Source organism: Danio aesculapii, chromosome 7, assembly GCF_903798145.1.
Source record: "Danio aesculapii chromosome 7, fDanAes4.1, whole genome shotgun sequence".
Classification (NCBI taxonomy): Eukaryota; Metazoa; Chordata; class Actinopteri; order Cypriniformes; family Danionidae; genus Danio; species Danio aesculapii.
The window spans coordinates 50718705-50738400 of record NC_079441.1 but is presented as its reverse complement, the minus strand read 5'-3'; the positions used below and the strand labels follow the sequence as shown (position 1 = coordinate 50738400).

Genomic DNA, 19696 nt, shown 5'->3' with positions numbered 1-19696 from the left:
TTTACGTTTATACCGCTAGATGTCAGTACAAGTACAAACAACAGCTAACTCAAACTAATTAACAACGAGACATTTAACCCCCAAAAAATATATTTTCCTTCTACTTAACGCTTCACCAAATCAAAGGGTATGGTTTGGTAATATTTACTTTCAAACTATAGAAGTATTAAGTAAAGCTGGGTCACAATTTATTTCTTAATTTAAGCAAGTTTAACTAATGCTAAAATACTGCCAGTATAAGGACCAATACCCACACTAATTGATTTTGCACAACTCTCATCTTATAGTGCTGTATTTGGACCAATTCGTCAAATGGTAATGATGTAACGACACTTAGAACTTCATTATTTGAGTACAAACTTTTAGTTTGATACTCAAGACCTGCACCTCTAAAGAAACGGTCTATGCATCAAGACACAATTCAGCAATTGTGAGGTTTCAAATTAAGATAAACAGCAGTAACACTTCACAGTCATCACTGCACCAATAAAAGGTGTAAGTGTCTTGCCAGCAAAAAATATGCAATATGTAAAGCTATGACCTAATGAAAGAGAAGACCATGCAAAACGTTGACAGAATTTAATTCCTGGCATGCTCCTATTCAACAAGAATCTATACAATAACACGACTATATTGAGATGATGCAGGAAACGATAAGCTAAGAAAAAACTGAAATCATAAATCAGCCTATTCCCTTAGCCTCAATCACAGATCTGAAGTCATATAGATTAAAGTAGTGTTATGTGGATTTAGTGTGCATTAAGGGCAATGTGCTGGGCCACATTAACAAATCTAAATCACTAGTAGATTTCTTTTATATATAAATACACAAGAATGCATTTCAAAATCTCCCAATGATATGCAAATAACTATGAACGCTAATGAAAAAATTAATACTTCTGGGTCCAATTAAGGAGTTGAAACCATCACTGTAAAGCAAGAGTTCCTCAAACAAAAGACACTATTCAGAGAATTTTGTAAATAGTTTTGTTTTATTTGAAACCAAGGTGTGCTAGTCCTGTTGACTTAGCTGCTGCTCTGTTTGGCAGCCAGTCTCTTGTCTCTCTCCTCAGCAATGGTCAGGCGGACACCCTTTCCACGGGGCAGGGACACCCATGGCTTGTTGCCCTGATGACATAGACAATGTATTAAAGTACAAGTTTAAGGTACTAAATATGCCAAATAAGTGCTTAAACTACGCCTTGACATGAATAAGGGTGCAAACATAGCCAATTACAGAAGACTTGAACCAAAAGCTCAAGTTTGTCATGTGGACATTTTTATAAATGTGTGCAGCCCAATGAGTAATGTGCCATTTAAAACTGCACAGAATGCTGTTCTCACCTTGCCGATGACAAAAATGTTGGAGAGCCTGGTGGCAAAGCTGTTGCCGATGCTGTCTTTAACGTGCACCACGTCAAAAGAGCCAGGGTGCTTCTCTCTGTTGGTGATCACACCAATACGCCCCAAGTTAGCACCTCCGGTCACCATGCACATGTTGCCTATTCACAAAGAGAATAAGTGATGTGCGACTCAAACACAACAGTATACACTCAACTTAAAAACTATGAGCTGACCAACCTGTCTCAAACTTGATGAAGTCTGTAATTTTGCCTGTGTCCAGGTCAATGCGGATAGTGTCGTTGACCTTGATCAGAGGATCAGGGTAACGGATGGTGCGGGCATCATGGGTCACCAGGTGTGGGATTCCCTTTGTGCCGATGAGAATTTTCCTCACTTTGCACAACTTGTACTAAAACAGGAAATCAACACCAAGTTAAAAGATCTGCAGGTTCTCATGACCTATAAAGATAGTCATCTGCTGGGTTGAACAGTGCCTTCAGAATTGTGATTCTGTGAATGTTGGATTTAATGCTAAATCAAGCAAATGACTCAAAAGGAGCTTGCTTTTTTTAATTGCTGAAGTTGTCCTGTGGATTGAGGCCAGCCAGGACACAGCTCAAATCTCTTCTGTGCTATCAGCAATGTTTTGTCAAATAATATATGGTAGTGCTCATCTGGTGTGATACCTCGATTTGTCACATGGGACAGCGCTGCGCTTCTCCTTCGGTGTGACCCCCTTTACATGCATAATGTGACATTGCTCCGTGCATTCAGCCAAATGCTATCTGAACAAGGCTGCTCTATGTATCGATCGCTAAAATGTGAAATTACCATGATTTTTCGGATATTATAGTTAAAGAGATTAGCGGTTTAGTATTAGGTAAAACACTTTCAGTGTTCCCTTTATATAACATTAAGACATAACTGTATATTTTCAAAGAAAAACAACTTCAGATGGCAATAATCAGAAATATCAGGCAAACAAAAAGTATCAAATAAAAATTTAAGAGAGAAAAAGGACCACACAATCTAAGAGGGACTGGTTAAGCACTGTGCCGACAAAAAAGCTACTAAATATTGCAACAGGTGATTGATGAGGGAAAGGAATAAAAAAGCAATAAAAATGGCCAAAACATAAAACAACATGAAAAACAATATATGGAAATACATTTTGATAAATGAGAAGTTTGAGTTTGCCACACTTGGCTTTATGGCAACATGACAAATAGGACATAAATTCTAAATGACAAACAAATTCCATAACTTGGACAAAATAAATTGATATCCTGACTTTTAAATGTCTGGAATAAACCATGTAAAATTCCAGAAAACACCATGACCCGTGAGAACCTGGATTACAGGAGATCATCAAGCTCACCTTGGCCTCCTCATTGGTGATGCGGTGAACTGTAAAGCGTCCCTTGACATCATAGATCAGCCTGAAGTTCTCTCCAGTCTTCTCGATGCTGACCACATCTAAAGAAAGACAACACAATCCATTTCATAAACACATGAGCATCATATCACCTCAGCTCATGTTTGTTTTCAAACTGCTTCCTGATGAACAGCCTGCCTCATCACCCGAGCTGGAAAATCAGTCACAGCAGATTAATATCCTGTTGGCACTATGTAAGTACGGGTGCACAGTGGAAACGCTATGTGAAAGTGTGTTATAACACTGAGGGATTAGTCACTCTGTGACGTTTGCCATTCAACCATCTGGTAAGCTCCAGCTCACAAGCTCAATTGAGTGCCAGTGCAGAGACCGGAAGCACTGTTGTTTTATTATATTGAACCCAGTAAACTCAAACCATTTGACTGATATTTCTGGTTAATAAAAATAAAATTAATTGCATGGCTCAGTCAAACTCCAACAACGAGTTGCATTTAGGTGAAATGTAAAAAGACTGTGCTTGACTTAACTTTTGCAGACAAATTTTCAAAGACTGCAAGCAAATCATTACTTGCTGCTGTTGCCCGTTCTCAAAAAGTAGTTCAGGAAATTGTAGTTTTCTTATCACCTTGTGATCTGACTTTGTGATATGCAACAAGGCAAAATTAAATCCAGTCCCGGTGCAGATAGTGTAAACTGGGAAAAATGTTTAACCTACAATTTATGACTACCTTTTGACCAATGTGTTGTGGTTTATGTACCTTGTCATAGCAGCACAAAACACAAGATGACAACAAATGACAATACATCTTGTGCATTTTTCAGCACAGTCATTCAGGTAAACCAACTGAATGTCTCCAGCTGAGATCAAAAACAATTGATTCAACTCCATCAGTGTTGAAGTAATTTTTAGAAGTAGTACAAAAAAAACTTTTGCCTTCAGTAACTCAATGTGATATTTTGTTACTATAATAAGATTCACTTTTGGATGAACCATTTACTCACGCTCCAGTGGTTCCAAACCTCTATAAGATTCTCAATGTTGAACAACATTTTGATAAAAACAAGTAACCATTGACTTCAATAGTATTTGGAAGACAACAGTTATGGAAGACAATAGTTACAGGTTTTCAGCTCTCAAAATACCAAACAGGTTCGAAACTAGCAAAAAGGTGAGTAAATGACATTTCAGTTATAGATGAATTACTACTTTAAGAAAAGCAGTGCTAGATTTTATTATCTGGGCTTGAACCCAAACAGACCTTCCTGAATTGCATGGAGGATGCATGAAAAGTCAACATTCTGAAGCAGTTTGCATTTTATTGTTTTTATTCACTTTGAGGGTACTGAACTATTTACGCTAGTGAGTAATAAATGTTCACATTTAATCTAGAATTGTTTGTGGATAAAAAACAAATGCAGATTTCACAATTTTTCTCTCTCTCTGTGTTGCTTTTCTGAAAATGTTACTGTAAAATTGGAGTGTAACTTGTTTCTTCACTAGTTACTTGAAAAAAGTAATTATGCAACTCTAGTTACTTGTAATGCATTACCCTCAACACTGGTTTATTTTGATAGGACTATTTAAATACACATGACATAACAGCTTTTGTTCTCAACCACATGCTAATTTTTAATCATGAATTCACAGGCACATATGGTGGATTAAGTTTTTTTTCTTTTTACAAAAGACAACAGATGGAGAGAAATGCTTCACTTTTGCTGTTAAATATCACAATGCAGAAGTAAGTGCTTTTTCTCATGACAGAGGAGGCCACTAAAACATTCCTGCACAGGCAAATATGAAAGCTTGATTTGAAAATACAACTACTATTATTATGAACAGGAAGAAAAGAACCATCGCCTTCTGTATTTTCCTGAACTCAAGCTTTTCTCCACATTAAACCAAATCTGGGTGCCATCCTGAGTAGGGACATTCAGACCAGTTTAAATGTGCTTTAAGCTTTTGAGCAGATTTTAACCTGTGTTTCACTGACGATTACAAATTGGCAATGTGCACTCTGTATTGGATGCTTTAAAAAAATATGGCTGTACCTTTTACAAGATATTAGTTGATCCTCATGATCTGATGTGCACCAAATCATACATCATATTTTAATTTAATGCTGTGTCAGCAACAGCTATTTTCATGGCAAAAAAAAAACATTTCATTAATAAATATACAATTAAAAAGCACAAAATAAATACATAAGATTTTTTGCGTTAATATAATGTTGTACACAATATCAACAGCCATCTCCCCAACTCTCACACGGTCCACCATTGAACTCAAGCAGGGGGTGCTCAACTTGCTGTCTGTGTGGGTCCTAACACCCCAGTATATTGACGTGGACTCTATAGCCGCATTTCCACTGTCAGGCCTGTGCGAGCCAGGGCTTTTATTAGGCCGGGCCAATTGCCCGTGAGGTTGAGTAGTTAGGCCAAAATTATTTCACGTTTCCACTGTCGGGCTAGTAGCTTGCAGCGCATCACGCAAACACCGTCCCCAGAATGTCCCCCGAATCAAACGTCAACTCGCCCAGTTCAGCTGTGCAGGACTGGATGACAGAAAAGGTCGTTTCTGATTTCTGCTTTTCACAAAAAAATGCTCTGTTTGCACGATTTGATTAATATCATCGTAACCAAATACTTTATAAATCATATTTCAAAACTCCTCTGGTGTTTATTGTTTTTAGAAAATCTCTCAAATCTTTTTTTCAGAGAGGCCTCTGTAAAATGAAAATTTATTATGGCTTAAAAACTGTTTAATTTATGTATTGTAAATACCTAAATTGTTATAGCTAGCTTTTGTTTGTATTATATTGGTTTATTTAATGCGTTTTCATTATAACTGATGTTTGTAATACTCTAAATGATTTCAATATAGCTTAGGGTATTTTATCAATATGACACTATTGTTTTGAGACTACAAAAGTGGACAAGTAATTTGTAAAGCTTTAAGTCTTTCTGTTGTATTCATATTTCGTATTATCTCCAAAGGAAAGAAAGAAAAAAGTCGCTCATGGCATCAACAGAGCTGTCAAGCTCCTTTCACTCCGCCCCAAAGTCCGAGCTGGCCCTCTTTGGCCCAAGGTATTAGGCGGGCCGAAAAAGACCGGCCGCTGGCCCCAAGAAAGCCCCGCTTTGGCCCGATCAGACCCCGGAAGTGACAGTGGAAACACGACTGGCCTTGGCTCGCTCGCTTTAGGCGCGACAGTGGAAACCCGGTTTATATTGCTCAATGAGTGCAGTTTTTCAGATGAGACGTTAAATCGTGGCCCTGACTCTCTGTGGTCATTTAAAATCCCAGTATGTCCTTCGAAAAAAAGAGTAGGGGTTTAACCCCAGCATCCTGGCCAAATTTGCCCACCGGTCTCCTAACCATCCCCTTATCATAATTGGCTTCATCACTCGGTCTCCTCTCCACCAATCAGCTGGTGTGTGGTGTGGCACAATAAGACCGCCATCACATTATCCAGGTGGATGCTGCCCACTGGTGGTGGATGAGGAGATTCCACCCAAAAAATATGCAAAGCGCTTTGAGTGCCAAGAAAATCGCTATATAAAAATGTAAGGAATAATTAATATTTTTTGTTTGATTTAAAAACTGATAGAGCCGCAGTAACAAGTCACAACAGATTGGCAGAATTAGTTTCAACAATCACTGCTATGACCATGAAAACATTTTAACAAGCTCTAAAACATGCTCATTACTCTAGAAATTACCCTGAACTACCTAGATCGAGACAAAACATTGTTGCATTAAAAACACAAGATATGGAAATTTGTTCTGCATCATTTCACATTTGCATTGATTGGCAAATTGACCATAATGTAATCATTACCTAAATATTGATGTTCATCATGTCCTTAACTTGAAATTAAGTACAGCCTGTTGTGATGCTTTTTAAATGAAGCACAAACACTGCATGTGAAACTAAACTCGCGCGTGCATTTAAATGAACAGATTGTGCTCTTGCTTTAAAATGAAGCATCATACTTCACAGTAAATTTTTCTTCCTTCGTGAACTGTTAAAAAGTAGTGCAGCACTTAAGATTGAAATTATTTTCCAAGCATTTGGACAGAAAACTGCAAAATACTGGATTTGCAATTGAGTGTTTGTAAAAACATTTTATACTTTTTTTATAATTAAATACACAATTTAGATACTAAATTTCACAGTCCAGCTTTATTTGAAAATCAATATTTTAATTGATTATTCACACACTTCAGCTGATATAATCACTCCTCTTAATAAAACAACACTGTGCAGTAAGGAATCTCTAGCCCTGCTTCTACACAAGTCATTCAATTCACTTGAGGTACCGAATCATGAACTGACAGTTGCGTGCAGCAGAACTCACCCATGAAGCCAGTAGGGTAGGTGATGTCAGTGCGGACCTTGCCGTCGATCTTGATGAACCTCTGCATGCAGATCTTCTTGACCTCATCTCCAGTCAGAGCGTACTTGAGACGGTTCCTCAGGAAGATGATGAGGGGCAGGCACTCCCTCAGTCTGTGGGGACCAGTGGAGGGACGAGGTGCCTACAGAACCAATACATAAATATCAACCCACATCCACAAGATACATCTGTAATAGGTAAAAAGCAGAGATTTTACTTCCCCAACTACCAGGTAATATAATAATACAGTGAACAACGTTTACACACCTCATGTAGATACATGAACTGGTCATAAGGCCAGCATGGCTTCTTATACATAACACTAACACGTCTAAATGCCATGAGTGAACGTTTACATAAACAGTGATACATTCAGTAAAGTGCACTTCACTTGTTTACACAGCATAATTTAGCACACCTATGGAGGAAAAAGCTTGACTTACAAACACTCCTGTGAGTTTGTCCAGCATCCAATGTTTAGGAGCTGCGACACGCTTCAGGTGCTTCTTCGGTCCTCGGGCCTGAAAAACATATTATCAGCTCAAAGAAACAATATCATATGCAGCCTGTGAGTGTATATATTTAACATTTAACGCCCGGTACTGAACGCTTAAAGTCAGCGCGGCGAGGCCTTTAACGTTAGCTTCTTCTAGCGACTTAAAAAACAATCTGGTCACTTTTAAATAAGCACTTATTGTATACGTTCAGCTCCTTGATGAATAAATTGTATATAAGACCACTGAACCTTACTTCAACATTTCATATGCTCGATGAGCGCGAGTCTGCTTTACCGCTAATGGCAGACGGCTGCGGAGCTAAGCGTTTTCCTTTAACATTTTAATAATCACATCTTCTCTTTTTCATGAAAATGTATGTGTTGTTTATCTTGGATGGGGTGACTGAACAACATTTTGAGCCAATCAGGGAAAGATGCGCTTTTAAAACGTTGATGATTGTAGATTATTTTGGGAGGATATCGTGAATGAAATGCACTCACCATGTTGGAGTCTGCGGAAAAGGACCAGCCACTTCCTGTCAGCGGAAGATAAGCTGAACTACCGGTGCCGAAGAAGGACACTCGATGTTTCCTATATAACCCGCACGAGCGCGCGCCATCAGGCGGTGAGGGCTGTAGTCACACTGCAGAAACAGCAGCGGCTCGGTCAGTGCACGTTTCTCATGACGCTTCTTTTACTTGAAACAGCTCAGATACACATTTTGCTCTGGAACTAGATTTAAATAGCATACTTATTTTAGCCATATATACTCTTGCTCGCCCCACGTCAGTCACAGTAATGCATATCTGGCTAACCCCATAGAGACCGTGGCTGTCCCTGGAGTAAATTTACTACTTATTATATAAAAAAATCTAATACAAATCAAAACAGAAAAACTGTAAAAAAAAAAGTGAAAGTGGGCATTTTTAAAGCTTTGTCTTCTAAACATCAGGCCACTGGCCCCTAAAGCACTTACTGTTAATGAAATCATAACAGACAATAATCTTAATGCACTTTGTCTCGGTCTGGCTCCTAACCTCTGGAATAGCCTTCCTGATAACGTCCGAGGCTCAGACACACTCTCTGTTCAAAACTAGACAAAAGACCTATAATTTTAGTAAAGCACACACAATGCATCACACAACGGTATGATGCAGAGTGTGCTTCATGCAGGTAAGTGGGCTTAACAAACCACATGTAGGGACACACTCTTCTGTCATAATGTACCCGACATGTTTGTTTCTATGTCTGTTTATAACTGCTATTTTCATTTATAACACTTAATTTTTGCATCTCATTTAAATACACTATGAACAGCAGCTATGCTAATTATTTTCTTTATTTTCTATTTCCACCTGGGGTTACGCATCCCGAGGCCCCTAGAGATATGCAGTGCCATTGATGTGATCCAAGACCTGTGAAAAAATGATGCAAAGGTATCCATAACCCTGGACCAGGTCATATTCTGAGCAGATGCTGTGGTGGTCATAGAGGAGCGGAGAGCAAATGACTCCTGAAAGACCAGTGACAGACAAGTCTCTGCACTCATCCCGTGGGCCAGTCTGATCACCCGCTGGTGACCTACTCATACCTGCAGCTTCTCCACGATGGATGTCAGGGTTCTACAGCCTCCAGTGCCTTGACTGCAGCTCTGCATAATAGTTTGGCCAGAGGAAAAATGGTCGTGCCCAACTGAACCTGGTTTTTCTTGAAGTTTTTTCTTTCACTTTGGTCAATTGGTAAAGTTTTTTTCTTTGCCACTGTCGCCATTGGCTTGCTTGGTTTGGGACTTGTGGAGCTGCGCATCGATGGATTTTCTCTTCAGTGTTTGGACTTTCAGCAGTGATTATTAAACCACACTGAACTGAACTCAACTTCAACTCTGAAAACTGACTGACACCGTTTACATTTACTAGAACTTCTGTGTTAAGCTGCTTTGACACAATCTACATTGTAAAAGTGCTATAGGAATGAAGATGAATTGAATTAAAGGGATTGTTTACCCAAAATGAAAATTCTGTCATTATTTTCTGACCCTTGTTGCTAACTCATGGGGTTCTTTCTTCTGTTGTTGGACATGTAAGAAGATATTTTGAAAAATGTTGAAAAGCTGTAACCATCGACTTACACAGTATTTGTTTTTCTTACTATGGAAGTCAATGGTCACAGCTTTTCAGCTTTCTTCAAAATATCCTCTTTTGTTTTTAACAGAAGAAATTTACAAAAATCATGAAGGTTTGGAAACACTTAAGGGTGAGTAGGATATTGAGTAAAACTTCATTTTGGGGTAAACTATCCCTTTAATCTGTAATTCAATATCGAGATGGTTTCATTTTAATCACCACCAACAATCTGCTTTTTTATGGAAGTAGGCCTACCCGGGGGCATGTAGCACAAGAGTCTGGTGGAGTTTGCAGACAACAATTTGCTTACAAATTTTTAAAATGATTTTTCTGAAATATGACTAATGAGCATTACTGTTTCCATGTTTATAGAATGAGATTTTTACAGAGCAATTCCAGCGTTATGGATGTGACATTTGCAGTGAAAACTAATAAATTCTAAATTCACAGAGAAAGTATACATTAAGATTATATTGAAACATGTTTATATTTTCCAGAACAACTGACCACAGAGTTATGGGTTCATAAAAATATCAATTTGTGATCGTTTTTATAGTTTAAATGAGGAAAATAAGCATGTGCTAGGGATGAAACTAATCAAGTTTGCGAGTTTACAGTATGCAGTTAACATATTTTGTAGAAATTCTGTGAATTAAATTGCACAACCCAAAAGAACAATGCTAATCAAAAGGATAAGAGTTGCTCTTTATAGAACAAAAATGAAAGATTTTATTTTATTTTAATATTTTTCCATTTATGAAGAAAGAGCTATAGGTTATGGATGTGACAGATGTGAAATTGTCACTTGTGTAATTTTGGTAAAGCAAATATAATTATTTGAAAACATTGACAGAGACATTTTTGAGTATTTTACAGGACTGTAAAATACAAGCCACAAATAAACGTAGAAAGGGTTTTGTTATTTTGGTGAAAACTTTTAATTTTTTATGGCAATGTTGACATTTGCATGCAATTGCTCAACAGTTCAAGTTCATATTAAAGTGGTCATTTTCATTAAATGCTGACGTCATGTAGAATATAAATCTGGAGGAGTTGGTTTGAAGAAAACTATTTAGTTTCTAAATATTTTTTTTTTAAACGACTCTATATCTAGGTATAATAAGTGTTTTATTTATGATTTGTGTATTCAGCACCAAACAGCAAATGAGATGAAAACAACAGATATATTGTTAACTGTAAGTAGAAAAGAAAATATTTGCATAATATATCAAAATTGTTAACTTAGCAGCATTTCACGTGAAAAAAAAAAATTTAATTTAAAAGATTTGCATGAAACAAATGTACGTAATAAAACAACTAACAACTTAAATAGAAGGCAGTGAATATGAATAGGAGTATGAGTAGTTACGACAACTGAATGATGATTTCAAGTGCCCCTATTTGATTTGTCAATAGCAAATAACACTAAAAGAACAATACTTAGAGCACAGATTTCATTACCACATTTTATTCAAACTCCAGTCCAGCCCCTCTGCCCATGGGTCACGAAGTAATGCTAGTCCATGGTGATGAAGTACAGGTAAAAATGTTAAGTAATTTTAAAACATTTTATAAATCTGTAAATTGTTATATATAAATATAGTTTTGTTAGATTTATTAACCATTCTCTAACCCAGTGTTTCCCAACCCTGTTCCTGAAGGCACACCAACAGTACACATTTTCAAGCTCTCCCTAATCAAACACACCTGAATCAACTTATCATAATATCAGAAGAGACTCCAACACCTGAAGTTAATGGCTGAGATAAGGGAGACATCCAAAATATGTACTGTTGGTGTGCCTCCAGGAACAGGGTTGGGAAACACTGCTCTAACCTATAGTTATAGTTCGAAAACCAAACTAATCTAAGGTCAACGTGTATAGATTCAGTTTGGCCACTAGATGACAGTACTAACCAGTTAATCATCTTTCACTGTAGCGCAGCGGCAGCTCTCGCTCAGGGTGCTCGGCTAAAGATTAGCTTAGCCACAGTAACACAACATTTTTAACCATGTGAACGAACTTATGTGTTTACAATTCAACAATATTTTTATCTTTTTCAGTTTATTTTCATACAAAATGAGAAATGTATTCATGTTTTGATCAATTCACCTTTTCATTAAGCTCTGCAAGTTTTGTTAAATGTTTAATTCAGTTCAAGTATTTAGTCTCACTTTTTAACATGAAAAATACTTTAAAATACTAAAATACTATAGCTAATCTTAGTTAACATCCGATTTAACATAAGCAAATATAACTTGAGGAAATTTATTCATTAACGTTGTCTAGTAATAATGGAACAGCTGAATGTTTATTGTCTAATATAGTCAAAAATGCATTGCTCGTTGCTAATCCAAGTGTAAAATCTTGAGTGTTTTTATTAGAAAGAAAAAGACAGTGTTGTGCTTTGTTACTTTATTTTCTCACATTCAGAAAAAAACTGAAACGTACACACTTAAATAGAATAGGGAATAACTCTCTTAAGTAGAAAAATAAAATGAAAAAAGTGCTAAAGCAAAAACATCTTTGATTAAGTTTTAGTAAGTCACAAATTTCAAAAACAGTGGAGTGAAATGACTAAAGAATGTCTTCTTTAAACGTGTAATCGAATGAAATTTAAGCATGCACAATGTCTAACATATTTGTGGATTTTGGACAAGGCCTGCATAGAGCTACACTACAATTAACTCGTTTACTCATAAAGCCTACAAACAGAACAGAACTCAATTTTGAGGAAGAAAAAAAAAGCTATAGGCAATACTTTAGAGGGCGATGAACATTAACATTTTAAGTGCATGAAAGAAATATCCACAAATATAAAATTAAGGCTATCACACCACGCAGGCTGAGTTATGGGGTAAACAGACACGTCTCATTAATATATTTAACCATGGAAAACGTTCAGCCAGGTCGAGTTCCTCTGTGGCCAGCGAGGCTTTGTGGTGACACGGCTTCTCCAGGGAGTCTCTCCAATGATGAAGGGGCTCAACGGAGCGCACCAGTTTCACCATCACCTCCCATTACACTCGTCTAACACCACCAGTCCGGACAGCCAGAATAACCGCCAGCCCAAATCCTTTGTTCTCTACAAACCACATTTTCTGCTTGTCCTTCAACTTCTCTTTGAGGTGGCAAATCCATTCCACGTATCATTTATGTGGCCTAAAGGATGCAAATAAGATTTGGAGGTATAGATAAGGCAGGGAAAAACGTCCACTCAAACATGATGGCCTTTTGTTGTATGCGTGCCCAGTCCTCTTTTCCTCCGTGAGCAGAAATCAACGGCAAACCTACAGAAGCCTGTCCAGTAAATAACAGCCCTTGACTGTTCAAATCTGACAGTGTTCATTGGCAAACTCAATTGCCATTCAATGAAAGCTTTGGATTTCTAATGAACATTTGGTCAGCAGCCAGCAGGCACGTCCGCAATGAAGTCGAACTCGTTCTGACCCAACCACAGCTCTGGGAGCTCATTGGCACGATCCAAACCCAGCTCCACCACCAGCGACATCAGGACCTCCTCATCCACTGGATCTGAATCGATGATGCCGGATGCCTGCACCGCCCCAGGACTAGAAATCTGTCCTGGGCTTAGCATGGAAGCAGCGTACCCTCGGCCGGGCCCGGTTGTGGTTGTGGAGGTCAGATTCTGGTAGTGGCTGTTGAGTTTCTGGAGCTGCATGGAGGCTATGAGGTGCTGGCCGGACTGCAGGCAGAAAGGCTGGGGTTTGGCCAACACGGGGGAGCCAGAATGGAGGGATGCAGAGGGGAACTGAGGACTGGTCTTGCCGGATCCAGAGTAGTGCAGGAGGGACAGAGAGTCACGGTCCTTCATGGCGGTGCTAGAACACAGCAGGCTCATCAAATGAACACACCTGAGGGGAAAAAAAACAATGACAACATGAAGATCATTCGACAAATACGCTACATTGTAGTTCAAATTGCAACACAGTGAACACATGTAAACAACAACAACAACGAAGTAATTGTTACTTCAAAAAGTAACTGATTTCAGACGAATAGTAATTTATTGGTTATCTGTTGTTTGTCTTTTCTCAAAAAATATATATTTTGCTCGTTCAAACTAATTTAAAATAAGCTGAAACACAATTCTTGAGATTTCATTGGGACAACTTTACCATTTCTACTTGTTCAATCATAAATTTGTAAAAAAGTGTTATCTTAATTTGTGTTGGGCTAACATGAATGAATTGTGTGAAACCCTGCATTTTTTACAGTGCAAGGGATAAATGTGATAAATTTATAGATAAATTAATAATAGAATCTAATCATTTCATTAGACAAATGTGTGGTTAAATGGTTTTTAGTAACTTGCAATATTAGGCTGAGGATCATCACATACTTCCAGACTTTCAGGACTTTCCATAGAAACAAATTCATTGGCCTCATTTCCAAAGGAAGAATGACAAGTGAAATGTTATTTGTTATGACTTGTGCTAACAATGTGTTTACATCATAATGTACTATAGGGGGTGTTTACACAACATCAACTTTAAAAACGGTATGACTTTTGGACATTCATTTGCACAACAACGCCATGTAGGGGGAGATGAAAAAACACATTTTTGAAAACTTTTTGAAAGTACTAGTTTATGAAATACATGTTATAGTCTCGTTTACATTCCAGATTGTGGTTATTTTGCAACTGAGGACTAAAAATATATTCATTTCCATTAACTATTGTTATGCAGCTAAAAGCAGGGTTTCTGCAGGTTCCATCAAGTTAAATTTAAGCCTTTAGACATTTCAAATGGCCCAGATGGAAAAAAAAAATGTATTTGCCCTATCAAAATAAAATAATAATTATATATATATATATATATATATATATATATATATATATATATATATATATATATATATATATATATATATATATATATATATATATATATATATATATATATATATAAATTTATTACATTTAATACAATAACAATTTAATAATACATTTTAGATATTTCTTAGCAAAATTATATAAATATTGTGTAAAAACAAGCAGGCTCTACTTGTTTCCATACACTTTTTTTTCAAATATAAACTTTCTTTAAAAAAAAAAAATGTATTAAAAAAAATTAACAATTGTTTTAAAAACAATAATAATAAACTAAATCGATGCACAACAATCTGTCCAGGTCGGTGTCCTCAGCAGTAAATACATGGAGCATGTTTAAACATTATGATAGAGTTAAAATGTCCTTTTTGAATAAAAAGTTGAAAGTTTTATTGAGATGATTGTATGGGTTTTGGCCAGATTGGGTAGCAATACATGGACAAAGAAAAATTAAGACTTGTTTAAAAATGATTTAAGACCTACAACACAATATTTCAGTAAATTTAAGACTTTTTAAGCCCTAAAATTTAGATTTTGGAATTTAAGATTTTTTAAGTCCCCGCGGACACCCTGTAAAATGTGATCCTAGAATGATTTATGGCATAAAAGTAAAATTGATCATTTCGAACCATACAGTGGATTTTTTGCTTTTCCCAAAAAAAAAATAAACCTGTTCAACAAGACTAGTGGTCAGGGTCACAAATATTTTTATTGCTATCACCTTTTCACTGAATACTTAATTTTGCTAAATCTATGTTTCCATTAGACATTTTCAATTATTTATTTCAGTTTGCTCATTTTGAAGGGTAATTGCGTTATTACGCTTCAAAATGAGCCAAATGAAATTATAAATTGAACACATGTCTAAAGGAAACCCATAGAGCTTTTGTCTGCTTCTAAAGTAGCAAAATGTCATTTCATGAAAATTGAAGTCAGATGATCTTTTAGTGAACCCATGTGAACAGAAATCATTTTGACCGGTGTTTTTCCCCCCATAATTTGTCAGATGTTGTTTACATGTGAACAGTCAAAATGATTTCTATTCACACACATCCAGAGACAACTAAAAGCCTTTTATTATGCATGCCAAGTTACTGTACATAATCCAGTTTTGTAGTTTACACTGAAATTATAATAAAACATTCCACTATGATACTCAATTTCAAATGTTGAGGCAGAATAGTTAAACATGAAATTAAAAAGGAGAAAAATAGCCCTTAAAGGTTATGTATAAGGTTTTCATATTGGACCTGAACCCCTGTTGGCAATTTTTGGAACCTGCCCCGAAAATATTGTGCTTAAAGACAAAATATGTAGAGTAATTGCTTTTACCACACTATTGCAAGCCACTTAATTCTTCTCTATTGGAAAAAAAACTGAGCCCCCAACACATAGTAGATGGATCAAAGACGTAATGTATTTTATTCAGCTTGAAAAGAAGCAAATTTACTCTCAGAGGTTCAAAAAAATAAACGGTTTACAATTCTTAGAGCAGGAGGATATTTAATCTCATACAATCACGAAAGATCGATGCGTATCGTACATCTTTTTGCATTTTCCTTTTTTGCATTTATTTATTTGTTTTTCACACAATTAGTGTGACGTTTGAAGACTTTAATGTTCGCAGACTGTTAGCTGTGTCTCTTCTGTTAAAGCCGCAAAAAAGAAATTAGTGTTGGGGATGTTTGTTTGTATTGTTGAACGCTTGTTTTTCTGTTTTGTGCAAATTTATTATTTTTTTAAATCCTATAAATGTTTTTATTTTTTTAAATAGACCTTAAAAACACAATTTGTCTTCATTGGACACTGTAAAATCTGTCATCTCCAACTGATCACTTGATATGAACCACCAGCGTTAACTCATTCAGACTGCAAATCTGTGCAAAAATTGGTGCCACAGTGTATTCCAGCCATAAAAGCTGCTGATGTGCGTATGAAAAAATGTCTTTAACCGAGATCACAAGGCAAGAGTTTATCAATGGCTCAGAAGGGCAGCAAATCATATGACTTTCCAAGACTATTTGTAGAGATGAGCCATTCATAATCCCTCAGATGTGGGGTTAATTATGGAGTACGTGACAGTGTCCTGTGACTCCATATCCTCCTGCGTCTCACATGTGCTCTCACACACTCACACAGAGGACAAGTAATGAGGCACTTCATCATATGTGCTGCTGCACTCTCCTCAATCCCACTTAAAGCCATTCTTTTGAAGGAAGGCATAATTGCTGAAAGCTGGTATGCAGCTGCAATGGACCTCCAGCAATGAGCAGCACACAGGCTCAGCTCATCTCAGCTGTGGGGCATTCATCTCCAGATCTTTGTGTTTAGCTCATTGTATTCATTATTCATAGCCTGGAAGCAGTCACTCTCTCTCTCTCACACACACACACACACACACACACACACACACACACACACACACACACACACACACACACACACACACACATACACACACATACACACACACACACACACACACACACACACACACACAACATGGTGAAGCCTACGACTTAATTAGACCAAGACGAATGTAAAACTGAACTCTGCGGTTATCTGCAAAACCTCACGTCAGTATTGGACTAGTTAGTTTAATTTGTTGGATTTTCGCTATCGCCTACAAGATAACAGACAATAAATAATATATTGTCATTCAAACTGTTGACTATTTTCCAGAGTATCTCTATCTGCCTGGTGAAAGACAGATAACTGCACACTTCCTTCACTAACCAATGAGATGATGTGGATACGTGGTGTCTGTTTAACTGTCAAAGTTAACGCAAACAAGACAGAAAACTAATTTCCCTTGCGTCGGAAAACGCGGACGTTTTCATCCAAACTGACGCAAGGGAGTTTCGCTTTTTGTCGTTTGCGTTAAATTTGACAGTTAAACAGACACTTCTTACCGTCATTTATAAACATAGTTGCTGACATTAAACTATTTAAACATTGGCTGGATTACAACCTTTGACTGTTAGAAAGACACTGCAACAGTTAACCATAAGGTATTATAGATAGATAGATAGATAGATAGATAGATAGATAGATAGATAGATAGATAGATAGATAGATAGATAGGACTAAAACATACAATTCTAAAAGCTTACTTTCTTCAGAAAAAAAGTTTTGTATTCATCAGATTCAAGCAGCCTATAAAGTTTACACTATAGACATCACTTGATATTTATGAAATATAAAAAGTAATGTAATACAAATAAGTAATTCAGTTCTTAAATGACGTATTTGAAAACTTACCTTTACAGGAAAAAATGTCTACGTTGGTGTTGCGAATCCAGTGCGAGGAAAAAACAATAATTATTTATAACTAACATAAATTACTATCTATATCTAAATAGACACCGTATTAAAATAAAGCCGTTGAATCGAGGCACTGTTGTATTTGCCAAAGAAAAATTCGAAGAGGACGCTGGACTTGAAGAAATGTTTCCCCGTCCTGTTGCTGGAGAGCACCCTCAATCAACTGTTACTGAATCAAAGGCATTAGCCTAAATACACACACTCGATGCTCTCAAGAGGGATCCGAAAGTCATCTCACAAACACGACATGGAGCATCAGAAACCGGACTGGGAAAAACGATTGGGGGGAATCTGTTTTGGCATTTGAAAATGATTAGTCCAAAAGTAATGTCATACTTTACTTTACCTGATGTTCCAACGCGTGTTTTTTTTATTGTTTTTAGGGCAGAAAAGTTAGAAACTAGCAGCATAAAAGTTCCCACAAACATTATGAAGCTTGATTTGAAAAACAGACTTATAGCTTATTATAATTTAGAATAAAAATTATTAATAGATAATAATATATATTTAATATATTATATAATAGAATATAATTTAGTATTTTATTAAAATACTAAATATTATTTACAACTTGTCAATAATGTCTAACTTTGTGAAGTAAAGCATATGGCTCACGGTATGGTCATTAGTTGTATACAGCTCTCTTATTTATCTTATTTTATGTTTATTCATTCATTCATTTTCTTTTCGGCTTAGTCTCTGTATTTATCAGGGGTTGCCACAGTAGAATGAACCGCCAACTTATCAAGCACATGTTTTTCGCAGCGGATGCCCTTCCAGCCGCAACCCAGCAATGGGAAATACCCATACACACTCATACACTACGGACAATTCAGTTTATTCAATTCACCTATACCATATGATTTAAAGCACAAACCGAAGCACCCGGAGAAAACCCACGCCAACACGGGGAGAACATGCAAACTCCACAAATAAATGCCAACTGGCCCAGCCGAGGCTCAAACCAGTGACCTTCTAGCTGTGAGGCGATTATGCTACCCACTGCGCCACCGTGACACCCTATTTTCTTTGCTTATCTCTATATAAATAATATCACAGTGATTAACATTTTTATTTTAAAGGCTTATTTATCAGGGTCTATTCGTGACCCCATAAGTGTAGGCTATTTATATAGGAAATTGAGTTTAAAATCTGAAATCTGAATTAATAAGCTTTCCATTGATGCAATCAAGTATTCCATTGATGTTAGAAGTAGGGTAATATTTGGTACAACTACTTGAAAATCTGGAATATGAGGTTTAGAAAAATATAAATGAGAAATTTGCCTTCGAAAAGTCATTAGCAACGCACATTACTAATTGAATATGAAGCCATAATAGAGCATGTAGGAAATGTACCGAATATCTTAATGGAACATGATCTTTACTTAATATTCTAATGACTTTGTCCATTAAAGGATATGGCTCACAGTATTAATTCATTAGTTATATAGGCTATAGCTATTTGTTGTTGTTGTTTGTCTCTATATAAATAATATTGACATGATTTACATTTTTATTGCTGGTTATAGGCCTATTTATAAGGGTCTATTTGTGACCCAGTACCACAAAAATCATAAGTGTACTGATTTATATACAATCTAAAAGCTGAATAAATAAGATTTCTATTGATGCATGATATTCTAGAGTAGGGCAATATTTAATACAACTATTTGAAAATTTGGAATATGAGGGTTACAATTATATATTTTTTATTTATATATATGATGAGAAATTTGCCTTCAGATCAACAAAG

The 19696-nt window shown here is 36.5% G+C and overlaps 2 protein-coding genes across 2 annotated transcripts; both read right to left on the bottom strand.

Moving 5' to 3' along the window:
* Window positions 1-973: 973 nt before the first annotated feature.
* rps4x (ribosomal protein S4 X-linked) lies at window positions 974-9295 on the bottom strand. Its single transcript, XM_056460784.1, has 8 exons — window positions 9230-9295; window positions 8139-8270; window positions 7585-7662; window positions 7103-7283; window positions 2723-2820; window positions 1582-1753; window positions 1345-1502; window positions 974-1128 (listed from the first exon to the last, which is right to left on the bottom strand). Exons 1-8 carry the CDS (start codon window positions 9293-9295, stop codon window positions 1027-1029), a joined length of 987 nt encoding a protein of 328 aa, XP_056316759.1. The 3' UTR covers window positions 974-1026.
* A 3052-nt stretch (window positions 9296-12347) lies between these two features.
* Window positions 12348-18115, bottom strand: cited1 (Cbp/p300-interacting transactivator, with Glu/Asp-rich carboxy-terminal domain, 1). The gene is made up of 2 exons (XM_056462930.1): window positions 17879-18115; window positions 12348-13637 (listed from the first exon to the last, which is right to left on the bottom strand). The coding sequence occupies exon 2, from the start codon at window positions 13622-13624 to the stop codon at window positions 13166-13168; it is 459 nt and encodes a 152-aa protein (XP_056318905.1). The 5' UTR covers window positions 13625-13637; window positions 17879-18115; the 3' UTR covers window positions 12348-13165.
* Between the last annotated feature and the right edge of the window lie 1581 nt (window positions 18116-19696).